We start from the raw sequence: 12,885 nt of genomic DNA, 5'->3' as shown, positions 1-12,885 counted from the left end.
GGAGTGACAGGTGGTTGTGAGCAGCCATGTGGATGCTGAGAATTCAACCTGGGACCTCACGTTAACCACTGAGCCATCTCGCCAGGCCCAAGGTTTTATTTGTTAAAATTAATTCTTGTTCTGGGCATCAGTTCATGGTGTGGATTTGTTAGATTTTTAAGCAATTTTCTGTTGTACCTTTTAGGTTCTAATTTTTTGACCCCCCCCAAAAAAATGCTTTTTGTTAGTTTCTTTAGGGTTATTAACCAAGAAATCTCAAAAGCTATGTGTAGAACTCAACAATAGACATAAAATTCATTTCCTACAATCTAATTTCATCTGACCTCAATATTTACAGAGCAAAATTAGTGGCTAAGCAATTTGTCTAGCTTTTAGGTATGAGCTGCTTCTATACTGGCCCATTGTGTGTCGTCTGAAAGCTTTTTCATTCACAGGGCTTATTTTATTATTAGTTTGAAGTTGTGCTTCTCAAATTTGAGTTTGTAACTGAACCACCTTGATGGGCTTATTAAAAACACAGCCTCCTGAGTGTTACTTTAAGAATATCTTCATGTATGCTTGTTCGTACTGCACATTGAATCTCCAGCCTCATGGATGCTTGGCAAACCCTCACCAGATACCAGCTATCTCCCGTGATCTTTATTTTTAGACAGGATCTCAATAAGGTGCCTAGGCTAACCTTGAATTATTCTAGCTAGACATTTTCCTGAATATCTGTGTCACTAGACCTCACTAAAATAGTTTCTGATTCAGCATGTTTAAGGATGGCTCCTTAAGTTTTATTTCCAGTTAATTCCAAGGGACAGTTGGAACTGGTAGTCTAGAGATCACACTTTGAGAATTGCTAGTTCATGGATAGAATCGAAGCTCAGTGATAGAGAGTACTCAAGGCTGAGTTGGTTCTTAACACTCTGAATATGTGCACACAGGAATGTGTAAGTGTCTACACTAAATAATTGAGACAGTACAAATAGATCATTTTCCCCTTGGATTTTAGTGTCTCATTGTATGTTACAGTTATCTTTTGTTATTTTCTTATCGAAAGCTCATCAAATCCATTTATAGCTTATGAAAATCATGTTTTAATTTTAGAAATTCTTTATTAAGGGCATAGGTACCCTTCATTATAGTCTTATAATTTGACAGCGTTAAAAACAATTTTAGGTTTGGCATGATGTTATATTCCTATCTATAATCTAGCCTGGAAGTTAGATAGAAGGGCAGCCTACATAGTGAGACTGTTTCAATGATAATATGAATAAAATTAAAGAAACACTTTGATCCCTTGAATTTCTTTACTTATTTCCACATTTTGTCTGATGGTACTAGTTAAATTTTTGCACAATTTTTTTTAAGTGTTTGTTTTATTTTTAATTACATATAAGTACGTGAGTATGTGTACAAGTGCTCACGGAGGCCAGGTGAGGGCACCAGATACCCTGAAACTGGAGTTACTGACACTGAGCTACTTGACAGAAGTGTTGGGAACAGACTTGGGTCCTCTGCAGGAGCAGTGACATGCTTGACTACTGAGCCATCTTCCAGTCCTCGCACAGATTTAAATTGCCATCTTCATTATTTCCCTCATAAATGGATCTATTTCTGACCTTCAACAAACTAGTAAATAAATTAGATAGAGTTTTTTAAATTAGTTAAATTACTAGGTAATTAATTTCTTTTTCGATTTGTTTTGTTAAAGAGGGCAAGCCAGAAAAGTTTTCGTTTGGTCTTCTGGACTCTCCTTTCCGTGTTGGAGTTCCATTTAATATTCCTCTGGAGTTACAGGATGAATTTGGTCACACTACCCAACTATTGTCTGATATTGAGCCAGTTCTTGAAGCAAGGTAATTGAAAGATTTATTTGTATTGTGTTTTTGTATTTGTTAAGTATTTGCTCTTTCATGTGTAAATTATATACATTTAGCATTGGTATTATGATTCCAGAGGATTTATTTGGTCCCAGGCCATCCTCTGAGGCTACAATGTTGTATATAAGTTGCTTTAAGGATATACATACATACATACATACATACATACATACTAGATTTTCTGTGTAAGTCGTTGGGGTCTTACTCCATTTACTTTTTGCAAGCATGATGTGTTGTTCTGTGGCAGTTCTTCTAGTTGCTGCTGTTTGCATAGTGATAAGAGCTGGAGTCTAGAGGATAGTTCAGCCAATAAACTACTTGCCTTGTAAGCTCAAGGACCTGAGCTCCATTGCCCACACCCAGGTAACTGCGCTTGTGTTGGAACATGGAAGACACTGTTTCTTTTCTCGTTTTTGAAACAGTCTTAGTTATATGGTGTTGGTTGAACTTACTAAGTAGATCAAGCTGGTCTTGAACTTGTCTAATCCTCCTGCGGGTGCCTCCTGAGGATTAGGATTGCAGGCATGCACTGCCATGCCTACCTGATTATTCCTTGACTTTTATAATTGTTATTCTCTCATTCTTCCTCCATCTTCATTTGTGAGGTTCTTCTATTCTCTCTTCTGTATTGCATGGTCAGGAAAGAGAATTACAACCAGATCCTCTTCTCCAATCCAGAAAACAAAGATGGATGCAAAAGAAATGTTCTATTATTGAATAAATGTTAAAGTCATCATATGATTACAGGCAACCTGCTAAGGAAATTTGCAAAGTCAGAAAAAAAATCTGACTCTTTGGTACTTTTTGTTTCGATGTTTTTTAAATTTATGCCTTTCAAATGATTTTGTTGGAAATGGTGGATTAGTGATAGCTATAACTTTAATGGTTCTCTGCTTGTTTAAAACAAATCATTAGGTGTGGAACTCCAGGAAGAGCTGGGTATTGTGGGAAGGCATTGAAATACGTGAAGAGTAGGCAGAACAAGAGAAATCAGAAGTAAAGAAGAGAGAAGTGAATGACCCTAACATACAGAGCTACACATCAGTGAGAGGGGTGGAGTCCCCTCAGGGGAGCTTTAAGCAGACAGGTGTAAAAGGCAGCGCCCCGGCAAATTCCAGAGGCACACACAGCAGGTCTGTGTGTAAAGTATGTTAGCAGTTCTGTGGCCTGCACAGTAAAGACACCAGGCAGGGGCACTCACACCTACAGCTTGTGACCTCTTCTGTCATGGGAATCATCTTTAGAGTGGTTGTAGTACCAGACTTTGGGGAGCAGTTGGGAGCCTTTGCATTTTATTTCTTCTAATGGCTTACTCTCTACTGGGTAAGCACATGTCTGCTCCAAGAATCATTGTGGGCTCGAAGAACCTGATTGTGACTTGGAGAGACTTGGACTATGTGGTGAGCAGTGCAGTCCTTGGCCACCGTAGTTTCCTCAGAGGGTAATTTTCAGTCTTTTTCCTTACAACAGCTAATGCTGGTTCCTGACTAGTCGAGGAACAGCCTGGGATAGGAATGGAGCATGAAGGGGTCTTCATCCCTACGTGCTTTGTGCTCCGCCTCTTACTGTCTTTAGCGTTCTTTCTCTTCTTACCCACTCTTGTCTCGTGCCTCTAGTTCAGTGCTCCTTTCTTTTCATCTGTGCTAGACGAGACGTTAGGACATCTGTTAGTGTTGGAAAGTAGAGACCCAGGACCTAAGGGTCTGCGGGATTATCACTTTGGGGTAGTATCTGTGACACGTTTGATTTCTCACTTTTTTTCTTGGTTGTAACTCTGAATGGAGTTTTCTCTTGGCCTGAGTTTTGTTTTTTGTTGACTTGGCCTCCTCTTACATTCACCTTTTCTTTGTATTTGCTTTAGTAATAAAACTTTTCATGTTATGGGAGAGACAGCAAAAGCAGATCTCAGCATCTTGCCAGAGCTACTTTGTATATCTATCACCTTGCAGCTTTAATGTTGGCTTTGTTAAATATATTACAAGGAGTCATTGTTTTAGATAGGCTTCTGCACCAAGAGAAATAGGGTAAAAGTCAAAAGAGTCACACGTGCTAAAATTCTAGTAGCGAAGGAGAGACTAAGTTGATGTATGTGAAGGATAGACGACATCTCAGTGATTCACTCACTCACACCTTCAGTTTGGTGGCCAATGTCCTTATCCACTGACAGATGGCTATCTGTGCACACTGATCACTTAAAGCAACCCTTTGGGCTAGAGAGAAGACTCAGGAATTAAGCACATGTACTACTCTATTTAGACGCCCGGATCTCAGTTGAAGCACTCAGGCTGGGCCAGCCCACAGCCACCAGACCTTACTCAGGAGACCTGGATCCCTGCCGTCTGCAGGGTCCTGCTCTCTTGTGCATAACAACCCATGCAGACGTGCAGTGAGGGTTAGAAATAAGATGAAATATTAAATCAGTAAATAAATACAGTTACAGCTTGTAAAGTAAGGACAGGGAGACAGAACAACAATTGATTAGTAAACACCACACTATTTCATGTTGTCTCTGGTTTAAGAGTTAGGACAGAAAGCACCTTTTAAAAATTTTTTTTTTTTAAGGATGTAAGGCTGTTTGAACATATGCAGAAAGCACTTTAACAGTATATCAACTGAGCCTCCTGTTTGGGACATCTGTCACTTCTAATTCTGATCTTTTACAAGTTCAGAACAACAACTCAGTTGTTGCACCATGAACTACAAGTGTGCACGTATACTACACACATAATAAATACAATTTAAATGTTGTTGTGCTTTTTTAGTTTTTTTCCCCCTCTTCATCTCTTTCTGTGTGTAGAACATGCCTTGATGTTTTGTTCATGAGAACACTTTGTTAGAATAACCCGAAATGAAGTGTTACTCAGTTGTAAAATCAAAAGGCTGTCAAGGTCTTCATGTTGTCATTTTAAATCTGACTATTCAGAAAATACCTGCAAGCACTTGCCTCCTGTGCTTGAGAGAAGGACCGGGCCTTTTCTTAGCTGAGGGTGGACTGTTTATTTTTTTCTCTTTACCTGAGCGCCACAGCTACCCTAGGTGTCACTTGTACATAGCAATAGAGAAGAGACTTAGCTTCCTTCCATCAACATGAACACCACCTTCCCTGATGTCATTCTGTCTAGGAGGTAGTGTGGGGACAGGGACCAGGAAGTGAGGGGAAAGTAGAGACGAAGACGCTCGGGATTCAGACTATAGAGACCAGTTCAGAAGGCAGATAGAAGTTTATTGTTTATTACGTAAGCGTTGATAGCTTTTTAGCCAGTTAGGGTATGTTTATATATTCAAGGGCAAATCAGGGTGCAACCTGTGTTGTTTAGCTGAACTGAATTCACCTGCCTGTCCATAGCTGGTAGGGAGGTTCAGTCCCCACGGAGATTCCTCTGAAGACAGGAATCAGCCACCACCTGGGGGCCTTTGTATTTTCTTACTGGTGTTCTGGGAGCCATAGCAGATCTTACACTGTGTACAGTGGGTCAGGACTCTTCGAGGAGTTGCACTTTTTCCTGCACCGAGTTTATCTCCACAACCCCCACAAGGTTGCAGAGATCACCTACAATCTCACTGAGTCAAGATTTGAAGCGATCCATAGAAAGCATGAGGATAACCTGAGTCTACCATGTGAACCTGGTGTGCTTGAGTGCTTCTTCTCCTGGGCATGTGTTGTGGTCTTCCTTTGTGTTCTTTCTTACTGTATCAGAGTGAGGGTCTGGGTGATACATAGTCAAGGGTTGCGTATTGGTATTCGTACATGGTCACGCTCTGATGGACAAGAGAGCTGAGGTAGACCCCAGGGCTGGTTGTTAGGGGGCTGTTCTAGACTAGGGTATACTTTTTGCTTATATGTTCTCTTTCACACCTCTTTTTCTTTCCTTTGGTTTTTTTTTTGTTTGTTTGTTTGTTTTAATAATATTGTCATGGTACTAGATGCATAACAGAAAAGCCAATTCTACAACACTAGTGCTAGGGAGAATCCGTTACATTAAAGCAAAGAATAATTAGCACTTAGCCCTGTTGGTTTAGACCAGTTAGGCAAGGCCTTGGGTTTCACTGTAGGATGGCATGCTATTATGTCATGTTTTAAGTTGACAGCTTGTCTCACCTCATTCCTTGTGTCTTGACAGTATGTGGTATTATTTCCAGCATTTACCTTATCAGTACCACTTACAATGTTTGCTTGGCCATATATTTTTTCTGTAATAGAAATTTTTAGAGCTAAGTAGAATAGCACACATCTGTAATTCTAGTTCTGGGGAGGCAGAGGTGGGAGGATTATGAGTTTGAGGCAAAGTTGGCTATATAAGGGGATCTCTGACTCAAGGGATAATTTTCTTAGGAATTTTCTTCTTTATTTCTACTTATTTACATCAAATCAAATTAAAGTTTTTATTAGAAACCTGAATTAAACATGCCAGTTGCACATATGCAGATTTTATAGATGGTGCAAGGGAATTTAAAAATAATCTTTTTTTTTCTTTTTCCTAGTGGTCTGTCTTTACATTATGAAGGAATAACCAAAGGCCCGAATTGTGTAATTCAAGGTGTCGTAGCTAAAGGTCCAGTTAACTCTTGCCAGGGCAAGGTAAGCATTATAAATCAATTTTACAGTATTTGTTATTTAGCCTCTCTTATGGTAAAAAGGAAATTTAATGTGAAATGATCTGGGTTTTCTTTTCTTTATTTGTTTTTTGTTTTTTGTTTTGTAACCAAGATTATAATAATTCTAAGATGTTGGAAATTTGTCAGTGCTGTGTTATCTGACTCAGCAGTTACATCTCTATGAAAAATTGTCATTTTATTACTGAAGTCATTTCAACATCTTTGATTTAAATGCTTTTTAGCTGTCTTAATCTTCATTCGGAACCATTTATTTAGCTTTCCTATGGTAGTGTTCCACTCCTATGCCTCTTGTTTTATTGTTTTAGAATACGAACCACAATTATAAATCAGTAAGCTCTAGCTGACTATTATAGCTGGTCTTTGCTACTTAGTGAGTTCTTCTCCTTCCCACTCTTTATTGCCCCCAGCTTTGTTTCACCCCCAATCACCAGATAGGAGAGGAAGAAGGTAGAGGAGAAGGAGAGGTTTCGAGAAAGAGATCCCCAAATCTAATTACTTCCCCTTTGTTTCTTCTTTGAGCTTGACTAACAAACCACAACTGACCCCTGAATGACCACTGGCCACAGCTGGAGAGGGGGTTGAGCTTGCATTTATGTACTCTCTGCAAAGTTCCCAGAATTCCAAATGTCACACAATCACAGAAAGTATCTGTGGCTGTCAAAACCATGCCTCAGCTAGAGCATGAGGCAAATCATAGTCAGCTGCTGCCCATATCTAAAGCAGCCCTGTATCCCACACCTGGGATTAGAACGAAAATACATTCTTATAATATTTCTTTGTTTTTTAAAGAAACCAAAGTTCCAAAATTGTCACTACAGACTATCTTAACATGTTTTGATAATTAGGTAAAGGAAATATTTGTTAAATGATATATAGTTAAGAAAGACACAGATATTTTTCTGTCAATGTTGTGTTTAAAATAGAGCTTGCTGGTTCCTGGGTCTATGTTAGAGTACTTGGAAGGCCCTAGGTTTATCCTCCCAGCATAGCCCAACATAAAGAATTTGTAAGGTTCTTCAGATATTTCTGGCAGAGCAGCCCTGATCTGAAATGTTTGCAGTGTTGACATATGCCACAGGTAGAGCATTCTACCTTTGACCTCATTTGATAGATGGCAGTCAAAATGGACATATCTGAAATACAAAGTTACCTGAAGGTTTAGTACTTAAGGTGAAAAATAGATGAATTTCATGTTTAGACTTGCTTCATTTCCCAAATAGCTTTGTTTAAACAGATTTTTTTTAAATTCAAAAGACCTATAGTTGGAAATATTTTTATTTTATTATTTTGTGTGCTGGGTTTTTTGCCTGTGTATACACCTGTGCCTACCATGGCCGTCCAGGTGCCTAAAGAGGCCAGAAGAGGACACTGGATGCTCTGGAGCAGGAGTTAACAGTTGTGAGCTGTAATGTGGGCTCTGGGAATCAAACCCAGGTCCTCTAGAATAGCAGTCAGTGCTCTTAATCATCTAAAGAGATGTAGCAGAAAACGTTTTAATAAGCATTACTTAACCTACACACTGCTTCATATTATCAAATGACACTAAACATCAGGTTTATATATCCTTCCAAATTGAGACTTCACTTAAATAATCTCAGATTTGTGTCAAATTCTAAATGTTAGATAGCCTTTAAAATGATTTCTATCTAGATTTTCAAAAACTTACTTTGAAATAACTTTAAATTTATAGGAGAGGTCAGAGATAGCACGAGCTTTCAGAGTTTCTGTGTTAATGTCTCAGAATCTCATATGCTAATATACACAAGTAAACATTGAGACAGTACAAGTAAGAAAACTAGACTTTATTCACATGTCTCTCGTCACTGTTACCTTTTGGTTCAGGTCCAGAATTTTACATTCCATTTAGAAGTTTTTTTTTAGATTTAGTTTTTAATATTTTGTTTAATTTCTTTTTAAAAATTAAGATGTAATTATAACATTTTCCCCGTCCTTTCCTTCCCTCCAGGCCGAACCATAGATCTACCCTCAAATTCTCTTGCTCTCTCTCAAATTCTCAGCCTCTTTTTCTTCAAGTGTGTGTGTGTGTGTGTGTGTGTGTGTGTGTGTGTGTGTGTGTGTGGTGTGTGTGTGTGTGTTCTTCCCTGGGGAAGACGATTTTTCCTGCACTCAGATTTCCTTGGTTGCCTCTTGGTCTAAGATTGTGTCCTATAAGATTTCCCCTTCCCTGTCAGTATGTCTGTTGTCATTCTTATTCAGGTCTTATTTATGCAGCCATGTTGATTGAGACTTAGTGAGTATAGCTTCTCTGACATTTCTAGGAGATGCAGTCTCACAGCAGACTTCCTGTTCCTCTGATTCTTAGAATCTTTATGCCCCATCTTCCTTGACGTTCCCTGAGGCTTGGGTGCAGGACTTATATAATTAATATATTTGTTGGGGCTAGGAACCATAGGATCACTTGTTCGTGCATTTTGATTGGTTTTGGTTTTCTGTAATGGTCTCTCTCTAATGCAAAGAAATATGTCTGATAAAGGCTGTGGGTATAAGGATGCATATTTAGAGTATCATGAATTATGCTGGTTAAGTAATATAGTGATTGTGGGTTCTCCAAGATCCGTGACCTTACTAGCCCTTGAATGGTTGTCTGGGGTTCCAATACTAGGCATAATTTCCCTCTTGCTGAGTAAGCCTTTAAGTCCAATTAGAAAGCTGTTTGTTACCTACTATTACACATCTAAGGTCATTGTGCCATGATGATCATTGTGGATCATAGGCATCAGAGCTGGGTAGGACCTTTTTTATTGACCCTCCTTATATATAATTCCCTCACTATTTTCTCACTTCAAATCACCTGTAGCCTGTTATTCCCTTCTACTGCCTGCTCTCCATGATATCTTCCTATTTTACTGGTTTCTTGCATTGTTAGCTATGTACTCACATCATATTTGGAAATATGAGTCTAGATGAGAGAAAGCATGGTATTTGTCTTCCTAGGTCTGGGTTACCATACTCAATATAATCTTTTAAAATTCTATTCATTTACCTACGAAGTTCATGATTGCATTTTTCTTTACATCTGAATAGTGTAGCGTAGTGTATATGTACGACACTTATCCATTCATCAATTGAAGGACATTTGGGCTGTTTGTATTTGCTAGCTATTGTAAATAGAACAGCAGTGAATATAGGTAAGTAAGTATTTGTAGAGTATATAGTATTGAGTCTTTGGGCATCTGACAAGAAGTGGTATTCCTGGGTCCTATGTAAGATTTGCTTTCAGTGTTTTGAGGGTTTTCTACACTGATTTCCAGGGTAGATGGACTAAGTTGCAATCCCAGCAGTGAATACAGGTTCCCTTTCTCCACATCCCTCACATCATTTGCTGTTGTAGATTGTTCCATTGATCTTTGCTGCTCTGAGTGGGATAAGATGAAGCCTCAAAGTTGTTATGATTTGTATCCTTAATCGCTAGAGATGTTCCACATTTTCTAAGAATTCTTAGCCAGTTTTATTTCTTCTTTTGAAAGTTGTGTACAGTTTCTTGCCCATCTTTTAAATGGGTCTTTTACTCCGATCTCTGTAGTTACTGCAGACCGCAGTGCATTTTCTTTCCTACTCCGTTATTGGTTCACTTCAGAAGAATTTAGTTATTTGTGTTACATCTGCGACCTTTACCTGCATGTGTGTGTGTCCACCACATGGTGCCTGATGCCTGTGGAGTGGAGGAGAGCTAATTGGATTCCCCTGAACTGGCATTATGGCTGACTGTAGCAAGCGTGTGGGTTCTGGGAACTGAACTCGGGTTCCCTGCAAGAGCAGCAAGTTCTCTTTACCACGGAGCCATCTTTCTACCCCTTCTTTTCCATAAAATTATGAGTAAGTTTATTTAATGATAAGGAAACTAAAAACTAAACATAAGTCAGAATTGAAATGTTAAGCTGCTTATTATTTAAATCTTGGGTTTAATTTTTCCTGTCTCTTTTTTTTTTCCCAACAGAATTTTAATCTGAAGGTTATTCTTCCTGGTTTAAAAGAAGACTCACAGATTTTGAAGATTAGATTGCTACCTGGTAATATTATTTTAAGAAGTATTTGGAATACTTTTTTTTTTTTTTTTAAGTATTCTTAGATTGCAGTTGTAGTGACTGGCCAGAATGTAGGGTGTTGAGGCAGAAAAGACTACAATTTAACTATGTATATGGGGTGGCCTGTGCTCGTGAATACAATGCCTGTGGCATTCAGGGATGGCAGATCCCCCAGGAATGGCTGTAGATACTCTTGACCACTAAACCATCTCCCTAGCCCTGAAGGACTACAATTTTGATATTACCTTGGGCTGTAATAATGAGATTCTATTAAAAAGCAAAAACAAAAATGAAAGAAAAATGGTATCATGATAGAAACATACTGATACTATTTATACTAGTTTAATGTTTGAGTAAGACTGGTAATAGCTCTAAACTTCTGTTGTTTAGAAAAGAAAAAAAGGTTGAAACAGTGTAGACCAGGCTGGCCTTAGAGACAGTGTAGACCAGGCTGGCCTTAGAGACTCCTTAGGTAGCCAGGGAGAGCCTTGAGCTCACCATCCTCCTGCCTCAAGTGATGGGTTTTGGGCGTGTCCCACCATGCCTGGTTTATGTGGTGCTGGGGTTGAACTCAGGAACTCTCTCAGCAGAGGTACACCCCAGCCTGAGGGTAAATCCTAAAAATACATTGAAGTTGTGAAATGTAACTCAGTCTTGAGGGAAAATTTTAAGTACCGACTATGTAATAGGAATCATTACCTAGAGCCAGGCTTGTTAGACTTAGGTTAAAACTGGGTCTGCCATATCAGCCTTTTATTGATAAACCTTTCACATTTTAAGAATTTTAGGTTCATATGTGATGAGCATTTATCTTGGGAAAATGAAACTGTACTAAAGTTTCATAGTATAGAATTGCTGCTTAATTTAAGAGATAGTCTGTTGTAAGGATCTAAAAAGAATACTTTTGAATCAGGCCATTTGGGTTTCAGTATAGGTAAACTTTGTTTATGGCTGCTGTTTTAAATAATAAGTAGAATATTTACCTGCTTTCATAGGCTTGTAGCAGTTGAATGAGTTAACATGGGCAGTCTCCCCTGTGCCTTTGTCGAATAGAGAGCACAGCGCTAGTTGCACATGAGCCTTCGTTTGCACCATCCCGTGCAAGGGGAGAGCTGCCGGATCTGTGAACCACTTAAGGTTATGCTCAATCAGGGTTTTACACTTGATCCTAGACAGACAAGGAACCGTTGGCACACACGTGTTAGCTATGAGGTTTAGACACCTTGACTCTAACACTTTGTGCATAAATGATCAAATCCAGATTAAACTGGATTTTAGCAGAAGGGAGCACTAGCTTATTTGCATTTACAAATTGAAGTTCTTAGATGTTTTACCCAAGCACATTGATAAAGAAGTGAAGCTTGGTACAGTGAGGAAGAAAGTTCATTTATAGTAATAAACATGTAGACTTTCAGAAGTAAACCAGCCATGTGGAGTTGACTTGTAGAAATCTTATTACCTGGGTACAGTTTTGGTCTTTTATTCTGTTTTGATTTATTGGATAGAAATGGCAAAGTAGGAAATAGCACAGTGTTATGGTAGAAGCCAAGAAACTTCGTCATAAGCCAGGGCTTGGGCTTGACTTTCCCACTGACTAACCCTACGTTTAGTGTATCTCTTTGTAGTACATCTTTTCCTTCCTTCTTTCTTGTTTTTTTTTTTTTTGGTTTTTTTTTTTTTTTTGGTTTTTCGAGACAGGGTTTCTCTGTGTAGACCTGGCTGTCCTGGAACTCACTCTGTAGACCAGGCTGGCCTCAAACTCAGAAATCCACCTGCCTCTGCCTCCCGAGTGCTGGGATTAAAGTCGTGCGCCACCACGCCCAGCTTTTTTTTTTTTCTTCTTCTTAAAGATTTATTTATTTATTATATCTAAGTACACTGTAGCTGTGTTCAGACACACCACAAGAGGGCATCAGATCTCATTACGGATGGTTGTGAGCCACCATGTGGTTGCTGGGATTTGAACTCAGGACCTTTGGAAAAGCAGTCGGTGCTCTTAACCACTGAGCCATCTCACCAGCCCTAAGTATTTTCTTTATGTAGTCTCCTGATTAAATATTTTCTGGTGTTTGTGGATGCTTCCATTCCTATAAAATGGAGGTATATAATCTTGTGTTGTGAATATTGAGCATAGTATTGCTTACTTAGAACAGGACATAAGAGTTGGTCCATATTAAATATTAATATCAATCAATATTATAAAGTAAAATAAACATGTATTATATATTTTATTATCAGTATAAATTACATTTTAAAGTATTAGTAATTGTGAAACATATAGACAATTTATTGTAGTTTTGTTAATCTTATAGGAAATGTATTATATAACTTGCTTATGATACCAAAGACAGCCA

The 12,885-nt window shown here is 38.6% G+C and overlaps 1 protein-coding gene across 2 annotated transcripts in view; it reads left to right on the top strand.

Moving 5' to 3' along the window:
- Window positions 1-12,885, top strand: part of Smchd1 (SMC hinge domain containing 1) — a 130,878-nt gene that overhangs the window by 61,753 nt on the left and 56,240 nt on the right. For both annotated transcript variants that reach the window (XM_030250119.1, NM_028887.4), the window contains 3 exons: window positions 1,700-1,844; window positions 6,351-6,447; window positions 10,444-10,516. In XM_030250119.1, the coding sequence (XP_030105979.1) occupies window positions 1,700-1,844; window positions 6,351-6,447; window positions 10,444-10,516 (315 nt within the window). The remainder of the gene's footprint in view (window positions 1-1,699; window positions 1,845-6,350; window positions 6,448-10,443; window positions 10,517-12,885) is intronic.

The sequence above is a fragment of the Mus musculus genome, chromosome 17 (assembly GCF_000001635.26).
Source record: "Mus musculus strain C57BL/6J chromosome 17, GRCm38.p6 C57BL/6J".
Lineage (NCBI taxonomy): Eukaryota > Metazoa > Chordata > Mammalia > Rodentia > Muridae > Mus > Mus musculus.
The sequence above is the reverse complement of the archived record's forward strand: the minus strand, read 5'-3'. Positions and strand labels throughout refer to the sequence as shown.